The 21,288-nt window shown below is 35.8% G+C and overlaps 1 protein-coding gene across 1 annotated transcript in view; it reads left to right on the forward strand.

The window, feature by feature from the left end:
- Positions 1 to 1,920: 1,920 nt before the first annotated feature.
- hydin (HYDIN axonemal central pair apparatus protein) overlaps positions 1,921 to 21,288 on the forward strand; it is a 70,627-nt gene continuing 51,259 nt past the window's right edge. The window contains exons 1-8 of the mRNA XM_052582955.1: positions 1,921 to 2,378; positions 8,042 to 8,167; positions 8,536 to 8,655; positions 9,211 to 9,345; positions 10,761 to 10,960; positions 11,080 to 11,204; positions 19,376 to 19,577; positions 20,045 to 20,225. Coding sequence (XP_052438915.1) covers positions 2,244 to 2,378; positions 8,042 to 8,167; positions 8,536 to 8,655; positions 9,211 to 9,345; positions 10,761 to 10,960; positions 11,080 to 11,204; positions 19,376 to 19,577; positions 20,045 to 20,225 — 1,224 coding nt within the window. The 5' untranslated portion in view covers positions 1,921 to 2,243. The remainder of the gene's footprint in view (positions 2,379 to 8,041; positions 8,168 to 8,535; positions 8,656 to 9,210; positions 9,346 to 10,760; positions 10,961 to 11,079; positions 11,205 to 19,375; positions 19,578 to 20,044; positions 20,226 to 21,288) is intronic.

The raw sequence follows: 21,288 nt of genomic DNA on the forward strand, positions 1-21,288 counted from the left end.
TTGAGTTAGTTATGGTTCTTTTGGGGATTAGAAAAAGCTCTTGATGTTTTAGGCTATTATACAGTACATTCTTCAGATCAGTGCATTGGTTTCTCTTTAAAGCAGAACTGTAACCACTTTGAACATTAAGGCGACATTGATTGGTCAGATTAGTGATTGATCAATGGATTTCTTTAATGGTCAGTTCTTAAGTTGCTATAAAATATACTTCTTCAATGTCATCAGATGGTCAAACCATTTTTGCTTGTGTTTTATGCATGTATTGTTTGTGGACTGTTGGTAAATGCAACATAATGTATATAAAACTTCAGTCTAAATTAAAATGTAAAATAAAACACATTTGAAACATTTTAAGTTAATACTTTGAGAAAGATACTTTCCCATGTGATTTTTTTTTTTTACTTAATTATATTGAATGTGCACTTAGTGTATTAACAGATAATATAATATTAATGAAAAGGCCACTAAGGCCTGAATACGCATTCATTACTTTTTTTAAACATAACTAATTACACTTTTGTAATAATAACAATTTGTAATAATGTCAAATTAAAATTTTACTGTAGAGTGCATTTTAAATTATTATGTTTTATTAATCTTTTGCTTTGAAGAAATACACTTATTTGAATGTATTAAATAACATATTTAAACATAAAATTAAAGTATTTAATTTTAATTTGAAAATTTTAACTATATATATTTTAAATGTACTAATCTGCAACGTTATTAAATATGTAATTACCAATATATTTAAATAGATGACATACGAGTTTTAACAAAAATTACTTACAATTTTAATTGATCATAAATGCTTTTCAGTACATTCTGCAGTACACCAAACATCATGTCAAAAATACGAATAATACAAATTCATTAATTCATGTAATTAATTATTCAAAATTCAAAATTAAAGAATTCAAAAATACACTCTTGAGTTTACCTAATTGCATTTATTATAATTTTATAATGAATTTAATTGAAAACATGCATATAAAGTTTCCAAAACAATTATATTCAGTTGGCACTTCAGTATTTTCTTAATATTCTAAAAGTTTTGTACTTCTTTTTTTGTTTTTACAAGAGTAGCCTATAATCAGTAATAAACTATTCATATGTTGTTGGTGCAAAATCCCAAGCTGCATTTCATGTTATGACAAGAGATGCACCACACCCATGTTTATTTATGTATTATGCGATTAATATGCTATTTTGCATACATGCTCAACACTCTTACATTTGGAAAAAATGCTGGGTGGGTAAGAAAAGGAAAAAGAGAAATGAAAATAAAAGTAAGTGAAAACATTGTCTTCTTCAGTATAAATCACTGTATAAAAAAGCAAATAATTGCATTTTTTATATATTTTTTTAAATTGTTGAAGGTATGAAAGAGAGGTGTATTTGCTTTGATAGGAATGGAAATTAGAAACTATATCAGATATAAAATATATAAGTACTTATTTTGCCATAACACAAGTGCAAATTAAATAAAATAAAAAATAAAAAATGTGCACATGGTCGGGTCAGAGGGGACAGACTTTCTGTTACACTTAATAGTAGTCATAAAAAACAAAACATTTTAGTATAATTTCATAAATCTACTGCTGAGAACCTTAATGTCAATATAAAGTTTTAAATAAAATGTTTTGTTTTGTTATGTTTATTCTGTAATTGTTTTCTGGCATAAGATTATGGTGTGTTGTACAGTCTCCTCTTTACTGTTCTTTCAGATTTTAATCAAGGGAAGGGATTGTTTGTGGTTTCTAGTTGCTATGGTACAGATGTCTATGATACAAAACTTCCAGCGAATCACAGGGCGTCTGTGTACACGCCCACCAATCAGTGAGCTGTTTACTGAGACAGTTCAGTTCCTCGGTGCCATGGCGACCGCCGTCATGGTAACCACCACGCTCAAAGCTGAGAAATGTGCGCTTGAGGAAGAGCCTTCACAAGAAAACGGCTGGAATTTAAAATGCTTTATTAATTTTATTGTTCTGACACTTAGTTCATAATGTAGCGGTGTTGTTATTTTTTAAACATAAATTTTAAACGTCGTTTGTTTCGGATAAACACAACATCACCAATGGAGCGGCTTAGCGTGCGATTGACGTTTAACTGCTAGCCGCCTGCTCCTCGGTTAAACATTTTTCGCTTGTCATCGTCAGTCAAGAAAAAAAAATTATACATTTCTGTAATTAGCACCGGATTTCATTTTTGCATAAAAACGCGAGTCAGTGTGTTTCAAAATGCCAGCCTCGAATGTCCAAGCTTCTCACTCAAACCTCCGAAGTTCTCGCGAGAAGATGCCAGCAGCAGGATTCAAAACAAAAGTGGTGGCACCCCGAAATCCCAAACTGGTAAAACGGGAAGCAAGTTCTGAGGTGAGCATTTTATTCTATACATCTATATCTTAAAACTGTAATTTTAAAGCAGCAGGTTACCCTTATCATTAGCCTAAATCCATGCCTCCGAACGGTGTACTAACCATAAGTAACTTAATTAAACTAAGTTACAATTTACACAAACATACAGCCTTAATGTTCTAAGGACACCTAAAAAACATTGTTTTGAATCACATAAATATCTATTAAAAATGAACCACATCCTTCACTACATTACAAGGCCGTAACCATGTCTTGAACACTGGGGCAACCAACTAATATATATATCTATATATATCTATCTATCTATCTATCTATCTATCTATCTATATATATATATATATATATATATATATATATATATATATATATATATATATATATATATATATACACATACATATATACACATACATACATGCATACATACATATATATATATATATATATATATATATATATATATATATATATATATAATAATGATAGATTTAAATGACCTTTCGTATGTATTTAATTATAAAACCCTTTATAATCTATTATATCATTGCACATTTTACAATTTATAAGAGACAAGCCACTTCCTCAATCCTCAGTACAACTATAGAAGGAAAATCCGAGTTGGGCCGAGTGGCACAACTTGCCTAAAAGGACTTTGGTATTGCTTTGATTAATATTTTTTTTCCTTCTACTAGTTTCATTTCTGTTTCAGTTTTTTTATAACCAATTCTTACTATATGTTTCCAGATCCCTACTATCACTACCACTCGCAAACCACGCATCACACAATGTAGGCAGCGCAGTCTTAACAACCTGCACACTTTGCCTATGTCTGCTAACTACTTTCTTTTTCTATTGGTCTCTGGAATTGCCAGTTTGCTGTAAACAAAGCCAATTTTATTATTTCTATTATTAGTCATTTGAAGCTTAATCTCATGGCCCTAACAGAGACCTTGATCAAACCAGAGGACACTGCTACACCTGCAGCACTCTCCAATAATTACATATTTTCCCACTCCCCCCGTTTGACTGGAAGAGGTGGAGGTACTGGTCTGCTCATCTCTAATGATTGGAAATTTAATCCTTTAATCCTGAATCCCATTCAGTTACTTTTACCTACCCTCTTAAAATACATTTTGTAGTTGTCTATCGACCCCCAGGACCACTGGGTAACTTTTTGGATGAATTTGATGTGCTGCTCTCAACATTTCCTGAGGATGTTACTCCCCTGGTTATGCTTGGAGATTTCAGCATCCACCTAGATAAACCTCTGTATGGTGATTTCCACACTCTGCTTGCTTCTTTTGATCTCCACCGAGTGTCAGCTACTGCTACTCACAAATCAGGCAACCAACTGGACCTTATTTATACACGACACTGCTCTACTGATCATGTACTGGTTACTCCACTACACACGTCGGATCACTTCCTCCTCACTCTTAACCTCAACATGGTCCCTGATACATCACTTACCCCTCCACATGTCATCTTTCGATGTAACCTACGATCACTCTCACCCTCCGGGCTATCTGCAATGGTTTCATCTTCATTTCCTTCCCCTAAACTGTTAGTATCTTTGATGCTAACAGTGCTACTGATACTTTCTTCTCCTCTCTTACATGTTGTTTAGACACTGTTTGCCCCTTGTCTTCCAGGCCAGCCCGTACCACCCCTTCTGCCCCTTGGTTATCTGATGTTCTACGCGAACACCATGCTAAGCTTAGAGCTGCTGAAAGGGTGTGGTGCAAATCCAAAAATACTCTGACCTTAATGTGTATCAGTCACTCCTATCTTCCTTTTCTGCTAATGTCTCCACTGCTAAAATGACATACTACCATAACAAAATTAACAATTCATCTAACTCTCGCATGCTTTTTAAAACATTTTCCTAACTTCTTTGTCCTCCCCCTCCTGCTTCATCTCTAATAGCTGACGACTTTGCCACGTTTTTCATTAATAAAATTAAAAACATCAGTGCACAATTTTCCACACCATAATCAAACATACACTCATTTACATCCTTCTCTTCACTCTCTGAGGCAGAAGTCTCCAAATTCATCCTTACTAATCATCCTGCTACTTGTCTACTTACCCAACTACTGGGGTGCCTCAGGGCTCAGTTCTTGGACCACTTCTCTTTTCTGTCTACATGGGATCAGTAGGTTCTGTCATTCAGATGGCTTTTCATACAACTGCTATGCTGATGACACTCAACTTTACCTCTCATTCCATCCTGATGATCAGACGGTAGCTACTCACATCTCAGCTTGTCTAACAGACATTTCTTGCTGGATGATGGACCATAACCTTCAACTCAACCTTGCCAAGACAGAACAGCTTGTGGTTCCAGCAAACCCATCGTTTCATCACAATTTCAACATCAAGTTATGCACATCAACCATAACTCCTTCAAAAACAGCCAGAAGCCTTGAAGTAATGATTGATGATCATCTGACTTTCTCAGACTACATTGCTAAACTGTCCGATCCTGCAGATTTGCTTTATTCAACATCAAGAAGATCAGACCCTTCCTTTTGAAACATGCTGCACAACTTCTTGTTCAAACTTTTGTTCTGTCCAGGCTGGACTATTGCAATGCTCTCTTGGCAGGTCTTCCAGCCAGTTCTATCAAACCTTTACAATTAATCCAGAATGCAGTAGCAAGATTAATTTATAATGAGCCGAAAAGAATACACGTCACACTTCTGTTTATCAATTTGCACTGGCTATCATTAGCTGCACACATAAAATTCAATGCATTGATGTTTGCCTACAAAACTACCACTGGCTCTGCACCCATTTACCTAAATTACTTCAGACTTATGTGCCCTCTAGAAGCTTGCGTGAAGTGAATGTCGCTTGATTGTGCCATCCCAAAGAAGCACAAAGTCACTTTTACGGACTTTTAAATTAAATGTTCCCTCCTGGTGGAATGACCTCCCCGACTCAATCCAAGCAGCTGAGTCCTTAGTCATCTTCAAGAATCGGTTTAAAACCCATCTCTTCCATTTTTATTTGACCTCCTAACAGTAGAACTCACTTTTAATTCTATTCTTTGAAAAAAATCTAACTGCCCTTCTAATCTTTTTGTATTCCATTTTTTTCCCATTTATTATGCAATTATGTGTGTGTGTATATATATATATATATATATATATATATATATATATATATATATATATATTAGTGCTGTCAAAATTAGCGCGTTAACGCATTCGATTAATTTGAAATATTTAACGCGTTAAAAAAAAAATAACGCAATTAACGCGGTTGCAGTTTTTTTTTTATTTCCAGTTGTGGCCTATGTGTGTTCAACGTGCAAAGAAATATGGATAAGACCAGGGAAGGACTTTTAGACGGAAAGTTTCAGTATAAAACTCTGCCGGATTACTCTTCAGTCTGCCACAAGAAACATTACTCTTCATTTAGTCTGCCACAAGAAACAGCAACATTAAAATCATGAACTCAAATGTCATTGTTTAAAAAAAAAAAAAAAACAATGACTGTAACAGTGCGTAAATCAGACCTTTCTATAACGCTAACGTTAATAAGCTTAAATGAAAATAACGAAATAATTGTGTAGCGGAGTATTTTTTGTACACAGTGCCGCGAACTGTCAATCACTCCTGTGCGCGTGCATCACTGTCCTCCTCAGCTGCAGCAACTTGCGCTCTCTCTCTTCATCAAGCTTTAAAACAAAAAGGGGACAAAAAGATCATATTGTCTTTGTGCATAGGCTATAGATTAATTAGATAAATTAATATCTAAATTTGTGCCTTGCCGTCTATGGTATTTTTTTAGAACTTAGAAAAAAGATGCTGCAGCCAATGAACAGCCAGCGGGGGCTGCAGGACGACTCAACCTCTGCAGACAGTTTTTAATGTTTATCAGACAATAAATACTCAAGATTTTGCTTTAGTATAACTCACAACGAGTTTCACACACCTTCTCCGGCCACGTTGAGTTGTTGACACTTAACAGTGGGAAAAGCGACACATGCGCTATTCACTTGTATAACTTAAGGGTGAATGGGTAATGTAGTTTCTGCTCTGGGTGGGATGAATTAGGAAGCTTGCATTGTGAAGGGCGCTCTGAAAATCGGCAGTGCAGGTAAACGATTAAAACCTCTATTAAAACAGATGTCCAAATGAGCGTACCGGTACGCTACAAGCACGTTCTGGGCGCACGGAGAGGTGGCGGTACGTTCAAGAGCTATATTTGGAAGTGGCAGTACTGAGTATGGGTGCATACTGGCCCACTTAAAGCACTGGCAATGACTATACTTTGGAATTTTTTTTGCAGTCCACTTAGAATTCAACATGGAAATCATTTTTGTTTTTTATTGGCATTGATTGTTTTGAAATTCAAATGGTACTTACATGCCTGTGTTTTTATTTCTGTAATAAATATGGCTTTCAAGCCAACAGTTAATTTGGAGGATATTGATGGTTTATTGCAGGTATGTTGTTTACATGAGAAAATCTGTGTTACAAGTTAAACAAAAATTCCAATAAACAATCATATTTTGAATTTAAATAGTTTCTTTGTCTTGAGTTTACATTAATTATTTACATTTTACATTTACATATCCAAAAAGTTTCAGTCTTTTAATTGCGATTAATCGCGATTAATCGCGATTAATTTTAAAAAATTGTGCGATTAATTAGTTAAATTTTTTTAATCGATTGACAGCACTAATATATATAGACCTCTAACACTAGCTTAGCTTTCTATTCTTTTTCTATTCTATCTGTTTTCTTTTTATTTATTATATTATTTAAGAGCCCTTGCTACTGTGTTAAGCTAACTGAGACATGTTATAGCACTTAAATATCATTGCTCTTTTTGTTGTTTTTGATTGATTCCACTGTCCTCATTTGTAAGTTGCTTTTGATAAAAGATAATTGGCCTGTTTAGCTAAGCCCTCCAAATGCTTATTATTTAGTGGTACAGTATTGCATGATTTGTAGATTATATTTGATCATTTACACTTTGCATAAATGTGTGCAATTAGTTTTTAAAATGTAACGTTACATTCTTAAAGTTTCTACGCTTACATTTATTTCCAGGAGCACTTAAAAAAAAGGAACACCTTCTGATCAATGACAGAATTTAACTTTCCCATTATAAGGTGATGTCTGACTCCTTAAAGGTTTAAAAAAAAAAAAAAAATAAAAAAAAAAAAAAGCATGTAATGCCTAACTTTATTAAATGCATGCCATCTTTTGTGGCAAAATCTTTTGACATAAACTTTTAACAAAAGATTTAAGTAAACAATAAATTCGATTAAAATAATAACATACAATCAGGAAGAATAAGTTGCTAGTCAAATGATATCAGCATTAACAATTCCTCTTTCCATGGCACAGAAGAGCACAAATTTACAACATTACAAACTTTTTGACCAGACTCAGAGGTGGCATTAATGCATTTCATAATAACAATGTTATGAGATTAGTGTTTGAGACCCCTGCTTAAGCCAAAAGACATTTTATCAAAAGAAGTTTATCAACTCACTTTAGTTTAATTTATTTATATAGTTCTTTTCATAATAATCATTGTTCAAAGAATACTATATGCCCTATAGATTTATGCAGAATATAGGAAAATATTTTTACATAGTGGATAAATGCGCTCATAACAGGCTACACCTGTCTTTGCAGCTAATTCCATCTGTATATGCTCGAGAAATGTGCCAGACTACAGAAGAACGATTATTAAACACTTATGAGATGCATCCGCCTCGTATCCTGGAGCTCTTAGATATGAGTGACACCACACATCACAAGGTAAAATATCAGCATTTTACAACGCTCAGCACAAGAACTTAATTATTTAGTGTGTTCTTCTTCATCACTGGTTCTCTCTGGGGAGATACTAATGGCTTTTAATATGTATAGTATAGTAACTGTAGCTGTTTACAGTATCTATATTTTACTATATTGACCTAATAAAATGTGTGTCAGACTGGATGTGATGGATGTAATTGTATGTGAAAATCTTCTCAATTACGAGTGCTGTATGTTCTGCCTCAACACAAACGCAACCCATTTGAATACAAAAGCCATCTGTTGAGCCATTTTCTACATTTTATATTTACAATTTGTATCAGATATTATCTAAAAGTCTGACTTTTGCTTTTTTTTTTTAAATGCAGTTTTCATCATTAGATTTGGACCAGGCCATGTTTCAGCCATATCCGTCTGAGATTGTGTTTCAGAACTACTTACCATTTAAGACATACAAGGTGCCCTTAGAGCTGCGGAACAGTGACAAGGTAACATTTTTCCTTCTGAGGAGATTATAGTCAGTTTGTTACACAATTACATAAATAAAGTATTAAAAAAAACAACAGAAAAAAAAATATTTAGTACATTTGGGTGCATTTGTCTTTATACAGGTATATGCTTTATTATGAACTTCCAGTTCAAATGATGGAATGAATTGAAAGTAGATTTATTTACTTGATTGTTAGCTCAAGAGATTTGCATTGCACCACAAATCAAGTCCTGGACATTTTCCAATTACCTGGATTTAAACCTTTATACACATAAACCAATTCACCTGTCCACAAAATAGAGATGAAGTTGGTTTAAATTTAATTTTCTCTGCAGATCTTCTTGTTTAGACCTCTGTATTTTGGCATAAATCTGATGTGGAGGTTACAGTATATGATTTTGTTAACCTATATTGGAAGATTGTAGTTGATGCCATTCTAATTCACACCATTCAACATCTTGCACTATTCCTTTAAGACAGTTGGAAGTTATTTTGTTCATTTTCATGTGTAATGAACAATGGCTTGACAAAGATATGTTTATAACCATTGCAGGTTCCTCGACTAGTAAAGGTAATTGAAGATGACTCACTTTATTTTAAAGTGGTCAGCCCGATAGATGCTAGTAAGAAAGTGGCCCCAGGCATGGCATCTACATTCACAATTCTATTCACTCCACAGGAGAACAAGGTAAAGTTTATACTTTCAATAAGCAACACGCTGCATACATTATATGATCATTATCAGTGTACTCATGAGCTAATTGCATGTATTTCAATGAATCTCTAAAGAAGTTATGCAAAATATGCATAAACTGTCTCACGGTGATGTCTGTATTTCTGTCTCTACAGCACAATGTTGCAAATAAACCTCCAAGTCAAGTCTCATTTTAATCTTTAACTTATCTTTAAGAAATCTGAGAAAGGAATTTTCTTAAGCAGAGGACACGAGAGAATTGTACACCACAGCCGCTCATTTGTCCATTAGATGCTCTTTTGCAGTCTGTGAAGTGGCCTGCTAATATATTTTGTTTTGGCAAAATATTAATGGAGATTCCTTCATGCATTAATTCAAATAGAGTCAGTTCAATAGATCTATGGTAACCTAGTCTGAGAAAGACAGTATTATTTCCTCTCTTGCTTGTATTCTCTGTCAGGGTTTGCATCTGATTGAGGATTATGGAATCTTTGTTAAAAGCAGCTTTTTCCAAATTCAGGGGTTTATTTAAATTAGGATTGATTAATTGATTAAGCATACTGTATGTACCAGATGAACAGTACCATATTATATTTAGGTTTGTTAAGGATAGTTTGATTTAGGGATAGTTCACCCAAAAATGAAATTTCTGTCATTAATTACTTCACCCTCATGTCGTTCCAAACCCGTAAGACTTTCGTTCATCTTCGAAACACAAATTAAGATATTTTTAATTAAATCTGAGAGCTTTTGGACCCTGCAGAGACAGCAACGCATCAATAAGTTTAAGGTCCAGAAAGGTAATAAGGATCGTTAAAATATCATTATCACTATCACTAAAATAATCCATGTGACATCATTGTTCAACCATAATGTTATGAAGCTATGAGAATATTTACTGTGCCAAAGAAAACTAAAATAATAACTTTATTCAGCAATTTCCTCTTTTCCGTGTCAGATTGTGATGGTTCCTTTCACGTACCACAACACATAACGCCAGGTCCTGTGTCAGCAGCACCACATGCGAAGAGAAGAAATTGTGGAATAAATTTGCTCTTTTTGTTTTCTTTGTGCACAAAAATTATTCTCGTAGCTTCATAACATTACGCTTGAACCACTGATGTCACATGGACTATTTTAATGATGTCTTTACTTCTTTTCAGGGCCCTGAACATGTCAGTTTCGTTTCTTTCTATACAAGGTCAGAAAGCTCTTGGATTTCATTAAAAATATCTTAATTTGTGTTCCGAAGATGAACAAAGGTCTTACGGGTCAGAGCGACATGTGGGTGCGTAATTAATGACAGAATTTTCATTTTTGGGTAAACTATCCCTTTAAGGCCTTGCCTTCTTTAAGTTCTTGATTTCCTCTGTGTATCACCACTGACATTCAGATGCTTGTATTTGTAGGATTACATCCACAGACTCATATGTGTGACTGAACGTGAAAAGTTTGAAGTTCCTATTCGTGCAATTGGGCCCCGTGCCATCTTGGACTTCCCAGATAGTCTGCATTTCCAAGGTTGTCCAGTTAAGTTCTTGTCCCAGAGAACTCTGCTTGTGCGGAACGTAGGAAATTGTGAGGCTAAATTCCAGCTCAGCACGTGTAGGTAAGAGAGGCATGTCAGTACAGATTTTTAGACATTGTGTTGTACAGATAATTTTGACCTGTGACTGACACTTTCTTTTTTAAGATTGCTTTTATTAATGGTGTATATGTTCCCCACAGCCCATTTTCCATAGAACCGTCCATAGGAACTCTTGATGTTGGTCAAAGCATGCAAGTTACCATTGAGTTCTTACCTAAAACCACAGGGGATCACAGCCAGGTTTTGCTGCTGCACTACCATTCAGGTATTTACTGCTAATTACATAACGACCATCTGCTCTTCCCACAAACTGTCACTGTGACACAGGTACTGATTTCCACATTCAATCGCCAGCAAGTGTAAGTTATCTTATTATTAACCTTCACTGTTAATGTAAGTTTGTACATCTGTACATTACTTTTCTCAAGGTTTTGTGGAAGTTCATGTATTATTCTTTAGGTGTTTTTTTTAAATAGTTATTTGAAATTTACTTGAAATTCGAGACCTCTCTGACCCTCCGTAGACAGTAAGGGAGCACGATCAAGGCACAGAAAGTAGCAAGGACATCCGTAAAATATTTGTGTTACATTCCTCGTGTTCTCTGTTTGAACTAGTTTTCTGTCTCGCCTTGATTGTGTAATGTAGTTCAGGTGTGTCAGGTCATTATTCCCAATTATCCTCATTAAAGTTCTCCTTCCCCATGGCTTGTTGAAGTGCTGCAAAGTGCTCTTCCGCCATACATTATAGTTATAATTTTTTATCCGCTTAGAAAATCGCCATATTTTATTTTGTGTCATCGTACTTACTCATGTTACTACTCATGTAACCTACTTTAAATAGGGAAAACATGGAAGTGTTTGGTGGCTTCTAAATTCCTCCCTGTTTGGATCCCAAGGAATGAGTTATGCTAAGCTAAACTCTAACATAGTGGTGCCACGCGCTAAAGCGGTTAAGTGTACGCACTGAGATGGGAGAGCTACATATCAACTCGTCTAATTTGAACATAGTGGAATATGGAAAAACGGTGGTGTTTTCCTTTAACAGTTCTGTGTATGCGATATGATGCTAGTTTTACTCCAATTAAATGGTCATGAAGGCTCTCTCAGAGCAGTACTAGAGTTGTTTTTCATGTGTTTACGCCCTCATTTAGTACACCACAGAAATGACAGAAGCTTAAATCACCACGAGCGTCACGTGTGCTTCAGTATGTGTAATAAATTAAACCTCGCATCTGCGCCATTCATTAACAGAGTCACGCAGAACATGAAGGATTCATATTTAAATCGCCTTTTGTGGCTTAATAGTTACAGATACTAGTCCATATCGTGTACGTGTAATTACCTACTTGTGATTAATTTATTCAAAATTTAACCAATTTCGTGACATTGTGTGTTAAACTGTGCATTCCATTTTTATGACTGGATTTCGCGATTCTGTCTGTGTTTCCTGCATCACGGAAATCATAGGGCCTTAATCATGTAAAGAACGCATACTCATACTGACACATGTGCGTGTTACGTTAGCAGCAGCGCCATATGCATGCTTTGTTTACATGATGTGGAAGGGTGCGCATACGTCATGATACTGTCTCCGTAATGGTGGCACATAACTGCAGACCGGATGAGGAGAACTGTTGAATAAAGTTGTTATTTTTGTTTTCTTTCCACACAAAAAAGTATTCTCATAGCTTCAAAAATTTACGGTTGAGCCCCTGATTTCACATGGACTATTTTATCAATGTCATTGCTACGTTTCTGTGCCTTGATTGTGGTAGTTCCCTTTCTGTCTGTGAAGGGTAAGAAAACTATTTTTAATTTTGGAATGCATAAAAATAGGATCAATATGAGGTATATATAATGCTTGTTTTTGTTTTGTTTTTTTGAACAGGCAAACTTGTGAAATTACTTAAATTTCCACTTGTGGGCTGTGCTTTAAACTCTCAAGCTCTCAGATCTATGATATTAGTCATTTGCAGATTTTTACAAATGATATTTCACATAACACAATAGTTGATTTGTTGTTAGGATTATTTCAGTGCATTAGTCTTAATTTTAATGCTGAATCACTGTTTTATCTGAATCAGCTGTAGGCATTATTCATAGGCAAGATGGAGCAAAGAAATGTTTAAATAAAGTTAATGTGCATGGGTAAGAGGGTGTGTTTAAACTGAAATGCCAGTATGTGCATGAATTATTGTCTGTGTGAACATGCATATTTCAACATATAATTGAGCATGTGTTTTAGGTATGTGTGTGTGTGTGGTTTTTGCAGGAGCACTGCCTGTCTCAATGAATAAACACACAGGTCTGCTGAAGGCCATTGGCATTAACATTTGAATATGTGCTCTGCTCTAAAAATACTACTTTGCACCCATCGGGGAGTATCATTTTTAATTTAGTGCCTGATCCTGTCTCCTCCTCATTTATGTTTAACATGAAGCTGCTTTGGAGCATGTCTTCATTGGTTTCGTTCTGGGGTTGGCAGAAACATCTCCTTGCAGTCCCAGTTGCCTCTCAGAGAAGCACACAGAGCTGTCTCAAGTCTCCAAAGGTGCTCTATATATACAGTATATAGGGAAAACACTAACCATGCACTATTCTGCTCTGAAGGTGTGATGTTTATGTGAAATAGTTCGCCCTAAAAATGAGCATTTCCCGAAAATGTACTCACCACCTCAGGTTGTTTATTCATCAGAACAGATCTTGAGAAATTTAGAATTACATCACTAGCTTTTCAATGGATCCTATACAGTGGATGGGTGCTGTCAGAATGAGAGTTCAAACAGCTGATAAAATATCTTGTGAAGCGAAAAGCTGTGTTTGTAAATTAATAAAGAAATACATCATTAAGGCATACTTGGCCAAACTTCAAGTCCATAATGATGATGATTCCTCCAGTGAAAAGGCCATCCTCAGTTGTCCTCTGACATCAAAATCACAGAAATATATGTTTTTAGCCGTTTTAAACAGCCTTTTGCTTTGCAAGGCGTTAATTGGTGGACTAGAGTTCTGTGGGTTGCTTGTGGATTACTGTAATGTTTTATAAGCAATTTGAACTCTTATTCTGACAATTTTGTTGGATATTTTAAAAGTTTTTGTGGTTACCATTGATTTAAAGTGTAGAGTGTGTTTAGTTTTGTCAGATATGATGTTGTTTGTTGCTTCAATGAACATAGATGTGCTTATGTAAATGCAGTGTCAAAACTAAAAATGTCTAAAATTGAGATATGTATAAACTGTATAAACATTTGCCTTTAAAAAATTAAGTAAAAACAAAATGCACTCAGCTGAAATTTAAAGGTTAATGTCAGTGTTACTTATTGACAACCAGGTTTTATATGAACAACTTGTGCAATCTGGGGCTGTGCCTTTAACTACACTGTTTTGACTGTCCATGAATAATGGACTACAAAGCTAAAGAGAAACTGAAATCCATGTAGTCCCTCTGCAACCATAATGCGTTTAATTACCAATAGCTGGAAGTGAGTAGAGACACTATCTTCTCTAAGCAACACAGGCAAGGATGAGTTACTTAATCTGTCCTATATATTCAAATGCCTCCCAGCTGTTTGGCTTCTTATCCAGGCTGCAGAATTTGCCCATTGACTTCTAAAATATGCATAAAGAGCCAAAAAGCCCCAGGAAGCAGCTGCAGCAGTCGGGCAGAGGGGATTCTACACACTAGTTCACACTCAGTGTGACTCTTTCTTATACAGTGAATGCTATTTCCTTTTAAGGGATGCTTGGGATTCTTCAAAGGATATCCCTCCCATCAGACATTTATGGCTGTAAATAGGGAATGCATGCTTGGAACTTCAGTATGAGGAGTTTGTTTGTGGTACCACACGTATCTCATTTCTTATATTTCCATTAGCAATTGCAGTGCAGCACATTACCCGTGGCTTGTTTGCTATTAACGGCATTCATATAGAAACAAAATCTCATTACCGTGGCATTCAGAGACAAGAGATGCAGAGGGAGCTGTAAGCATCTAGGTCTGTTTAAATGGCAAAATCGAGGTGAGGAGAGCTAATGAAAAAAAAAAAAAAAAACGGCATTATATTTGCGAATGAAAACATGGTGCACCAAAGCAAAACATGGGTCACGGGTTGCCTGTTCCATTCTGTCTATGGTATATCAATCTCTCTCCTTTCCTCCCCTGTTCAATAGTCTGTCGTCTGCTCAGACAGCGTAACACAATGCTTACAAAATATGTCACGGAAATAAATAAGATAATTACTGCTGTACACTGAACGAATCACTAGAATGCGCTGTGCTGTTGTAAGAATGCATGCTAACAGCTTCCTCGGAACGGCTAAAGAATCAGTTGCTGTTGTTAGGATAATTGTTTTTATATTTTGTTCCGTGTAGTCTAATTAATGTTTGGCATAGGTTAATTGAAGTAGGAATGCCTGTTGTTACTCAAGAGGTCCAAAAGCAAATCGCTGTTTTCTATTCTATGTTTTGGTCATCTCAGATTTATTTATTTTTTGTCTGGAGGGCCAAATGTGTATCCTATAGTCTACATGATGATATAAGTAGACTGCTTTCCTCCTCAAGGAGAATTCCCTCATCTTGACAGGGTTTTTAGAGTGCACTTAAGAGTGAGCTGATGAAGACATCACACACACGCACACACTCTGCAGCACTATGAAAGCTTTCCTCATTTCCCATTCTTCTCCCCTCCCCTCGCTTCTGAACAGCTCCCACAATCCCTCAGCCTGATGGCGGATGCAGTGTCCCATCAAAGAAACAATTTCCTTCACTCTTTTTTTTCTCTCTTAAAGCTTCATGCATAGAGACAGAGGTTAAATGTCTCTGGCTCATTTGTGTAAAGTGATATCTATGGCAAATTAATCAGTGGAGAGAGGATGAAAGGGTGAAAATGGGATGGAGCTAAGAAAAGAAAGAAACCACAGGGCACAACCTGACTTCTACGGGTATCATCTTCAGGATCTTATTGATAATTATGTCGGTTTATTTCTTCTCCCAATGTTTTTTTTCTCTCTCTGCCTGTCTTTTTATCTTTCTTGCACACCCTCTGTCTGTCTTTTCCTTTCGTAAGCCTTTATTTTTTTCCCTTTCGTCTCTTTCCAAACTGAAGCACAAATGCAAATACTTCTGGTACTTCATATGTGCTGCTGCAGTTTCAATGGCTTGTCTAAAATGTGCATGGAGTAAGAGCAGTACTTCTGTTATGACACATGCTTGCTTAACTGAAGCAGCCGCTATGGAGAAAATGCTCCAGGCTTTAGTTTCCTTAATCACACTCATTAGTTTTTACTGAAAAGCACAGGAAAACATTTATTCAACGCATAGTATTACATATTACAAAGCAGCTCTGAACTCCACAATATTTGTGGTATCTGGCACCAGGACATTAGCCGCAGATCCTTTAAGTCCAGAAAGTAGTGGCATCCGTGAATTGGATTTGTTGGTCCAGCACCTCCATTAGATAGATGCTCTCTCAGATTGAGATCTGGAGAATATGGAGGCCAAGTCAACATTTTGTACTCTTTGACATGTTCTCAAACCATTCCTGAACAATTTTTTCAGTGTGGCAGGGAGCATTATCTATGTAGGGGTGTACTGTATGTGGTCTGCAACCATCTTTACGTAGGCGGTACGTGTCCAAGTAACATTCACATGAATGCCAAGACCCAAGGTTCCCAGCATAACACTGTCCAGAGCATTGCCTCTTTTGACTTGCTTTCTTCTCATAGCACATCCTGCTGCCATCTTTTCTTCAGGTGAATGATGCACATGCACCTAGCAACCACCTAATATGAAAGAAAACATAACTCATTTGAACAGGTTACCCTCTTTCCATTGCTTCATGGTCCAATTCTGAGGTTCATGTGCCCATTGTAGTTGCTTTGGCAGTGGACAGGGGTCAACATGGGTACTCTGACCAGTCTGTGGCTATGCAGTGTTGTTCAGTGTTTTTAATGATAAGGTGTGTAATTTAAATGGTAAATGGCATAAATGGGCATTGCAATCAAATATCTAATTTCAGCATGCAATATCGCCCCAATGCTGATAAAACAAATATTTTTCAATAACCAATATGATATTGATACATCCTTATTTATCAACATATTTGTGTTACTTTTGCATAAGTTGTTCTCTTCCCAGCATCCATGGCAGCCTTATTAGGGAGTGTACTGGATCAGTGTGCATTGAAGATAGTCTGTGTATTTTGAAGACCTGCTTGTTCAAAAAAAACAAATAGGTTAGGGGTTAATTATGTGCAGTACACCTGATACTTTGAAAGTCTCGATGGGATGGGATGGGATGAAGAGGTGTGGGTCATGCCTTAACAATCTGAAAAGCCTCTGGTGATCTGTCTGTTTTTGTCCAAGAGCTATGGCCCCTGCAGAATAGAGTCTTCAGAGAGAGATCTATGTTGAGAAAAATAAAAGTATTCTCTCTAGAATGTGTGCAAGAGTTACAAATGGTGTACATATACGCACACACAAAAAATAGGTGTGAACTCATATGCACATACATGCATGCATGTAATATGTCATTGTCAAGTGAAATAGTGCATGCACTAGTGACATTTGGGCATTGAAGCTTGCTAAGACAACCAATAAATGTGGCAGCTGAAATTTGTTTCTCTACAATATCCATCACTTTGGTTTGGCTTTGTTTACTTGAGGAATTGTCTCATATTATTGCACCCCTCCTGCCCAGATCTGTATTTGTCAGTCAGCAAAATCTTATTACATATTCCAAATGCTATATATCCAGAGCAGAAGAAGATTGCCCAAGATCAATGTTTACCTGGTATATATCATTTTATAGTGAAAATGATTGCTGTTTATATCTGTTTTTTTTTTCTTTAAAATTTTTTTTTGTGGGTACACGAGTAAGTGCGCTGACATCATGGACAAGGCAGGGTTGTGATAGTCTACTAAGCATGAAGCGCCTGCTTTGAATGTAGCCAAACTAGTAAAACAAATAAAAATATAGGTAAATATATGCAAGTCAGCTGTACTTGATTTGAGCTCTTGTTTTGAATTTTACTTGTGTTTGCTGCTGATTGGTTTTTGGTGATGTCATGTGATTGCATTTCACTGGGGAGCTCTTATCCTGATGGAATTTCAGGTTCACAGTCACTGCAGCACAACAGCACCACCATGGTTACAATAAAAGAACACACACTTCTATTTGTGTACATTTAGCACCACCACTATTGTGACTAAAACAATCGCAGCTCAAGTCATTTAATTGTCTAATTTTAAAGCTTTATGTTTGCTGGAAAGTTAATGGGGACTTTTTTTATTATTCACTATTTCACAAATGTATACCTTCTCCAAGGGTATTATTCTTAGAAAACGGTTCCATTGGTACCCCATTTGTGTACTCATGTTTCACTACTCACTCTGTATAACAAAACACATTAATGCATTAATGTAATGTATTGTATAGATATATCTCTGTTTAGTCTGTAATAAAAACCTTGTTACAGTATCTTATAAATTATACATTTAAGCTAAAATGTCATACTTTTAATGTATGTGTAGACATGCAGATTTAAAAAATATTTTCATTGTCAATTGATTAAATGGCCATCAAGTCTTTTTCAGTACATCATTCATTGGCCTTATTAAGTTAAATAAAATATTACTTTTTATTTCAAATAACATGGTATGATGAAATTATATATATATATATATATATATATATATATATATATATATATATATATATATATATATATATATATATATATATATATATATATATATATATATATATATAAAATACTTTTTATTTATTTATTTATTTATTTATTTTGCTCTCAGTGAAGTCAACCCTATAACATGTTATTGCCAAGATTCATGTTCGTTGCAGTGGATTTTATTGCATATGCATTTGTAAGAGTTTTCCTTTCAGACCCAAAATGTATAGGTTGAGAGTATTTAAATGAATCATAAAACGTGGTTTACTAACATTTGCGGTAGTTAATTTTATAGGTATTTGCACCATTATTTAACGCCCAAATTAAGCATGCCTTAACACATTTTGCACTTGACATGGCTCCGATAGTTGCTCATTTGCACTGCTTCTTGGTAGATTGTGTTTTGGATTATGCATTATGGAAAAGAGCTGGTTGGATCTGTGTTCCTTAATTTGCACATTGTCAGTAGATCACTTGCAGAATGTTCCACTTCCATTGCAGCTTTAAGGGGATTGTGGTCTCACGCCAGTTTGCCCTGTTTTGTACATATGTAACTAGGCTGGCACAAAATATATTTTTAAAGGAGAAATTTAATGGATAGGTTTAAGAGAATTACCACCAATAGACGAGAGTTGCATATTCACAATCTTTGGTTGATGTTGTGTCTGTTATTCTTGTGTTAACAGTGTACTGTCTTCATATACAAACCTTTTACTTTGATATATATGTAAACCTTATGACTCTTTGTAGGAGAAGACATCCGAATCAGCCTTTATGGAGAGTCTGCAGATATAAATGTTGGATTGGACAAGAGCAATGTGATGGTGGAGAAAACCTACATCTCCTTGGCTAGCTACGAGAAAGTGGCAATAGTGAACAAGAGTGATTCTATTGTGCATTACCAGTGGAAAAATTTTGCAACTGAAGATGAAGAGGAATTGAACAAATTAAGGTTTGACTAGTTGACCTCTATCAGCTTTAAGTCTTACACCTTGTCCACACCGGACACGACAGTTGTCGTGCTGCAACACTAAAGTCTGTCTACACTGGACGCGACAAAGCGACCACTGAAAATCTTTTGAAATTTGTGTCAATACATCATAAATAGAGCGCAGCAGTTTTCTGTCAGGGATTTGTTGCGCCACGCCGCATCCAGTGGAGACAGCATCACTGATTATATGAGTTTAATAGTTCTATATAATTAAAGTTTTCCAAGTACACGTTTGAAAATATGAAATCTTTGGAAATCTTAGTTGCATTTTGAGAGACAAGTGAAAGTCATTTTCTGTGGTAATGAATCATGACAGAATTTAATGATTATTTTTAATTACCTGTTCTTTTAATATTATGAATGTTTAGGTATGTCTTTGCCTCTGTCAGATTTTCTCTCTCTCTGTTGTTTTCTTTCCTGTTTTGTAGGCTTTCTTCAGAGCTGCATCAAGATGAGGATGATGAAATGGAGCAGTTTCTGACAGAAAACACTGATCCTTCTTTGCGAGCTCGTCTTTCAGTGTTTTCCCATAGCCTCCAAGAGGGGCTCATGCAAACTCAGCAGCAGCTTTTGTCTTTGACTGACCAGGACATCATCATGAGGCCCATGGTGTGTTGTTCACAACTAGACACATGACATGCATTAGTATTTTAGATTTCACTTTCCCCAATGCAATATTACATAACCAGCAATTAAATCTGAAACTTAGGATGTCCTCGTACCGTATAACCATATGCCTAAACATATGGTGGAAACCAAACTTAGACATCACTCAACTCAGCCAAGCAATTTAAATGATACTGAGCTTGTTTTTAATTAGCCAGAAGGATTTGTTATGTAGGTGAGAGTTAAATATGATGTATTTTACTAAATGGTAGTTCTGATTCTGAATGAGTAGTTTTTTAGTTTTACTAATAACCTTTTATTGTGTCTGATTTTATTCCTTTGTACTACATTCTGCATTGGTTATCGTATTGGTTTTGTGCTGTGTATCTGCAGTAGCTGCAGAATGTATGCAACGGTGCCAGCTGATTATGACAGATCTGCGTCTAGGAAGTCCAGCTCAGCACTTTGTTCTTTTCCAAATGGCCAATCACATAACCTTCAAAAGACACATCCAACAGTGTTCGGTGTTAATTCTACCACCTCACTGTGACTTTGAGCCTCTTAAAGGCATATACAGATGTACTGCTGATCTCGTTTTCCTCTGCATCTCACAATGTCCTTTAGTTTTATGTGCATTTTATTTAAGACAGAACAAGGTAATAGGATGGATACCATTGAAAATGATTCCAATTATCCTCTGCTTTTTTTTTTTAAATCCACTCTTACCTTGTCTGCTCATGCAAATGCAGCTTTTTCAAACCAGGACTATGCAGGCTTAGACAAGATAGACAAGAGACAATGCAAAACAAAACAGATCGGTATCCCCTCTGCTTGGATGTGAGCATCTGTTTACATGCAGTAGAGCTTAATCGCACCTGCTCCGTCAACACTGTCAAGCATTGCCTGGTGACATAACATGCTGTTTGTTCACTAGTGATTTAGCCAAGACTTTTATCCAATGTAATTGGAAGGCCAGCCCCACTGGAGCACCTTAATTGTAAGTGGCTTGCTCAAGATCGCAGTGGTGATAGGAGACCTCTGTATCTCCCAAGTTTATTGATGCATC

The sequence above is a fragment of the Carassius gibelio genome, chromosome B18, assembly GCF_023724105.1.
Source record: "Carassius gibelio isolate Cgi1373 ecotype wild population from Czech Republic chromosome B18, carGib1.2-hapl.c, whole genome shotgun sequence".
NCBI lineage: Eukaryota > Metazoa > Chordata > Actinopteri > Cypriniformes > Cyprinidae > Carassius > Carassius gibelio.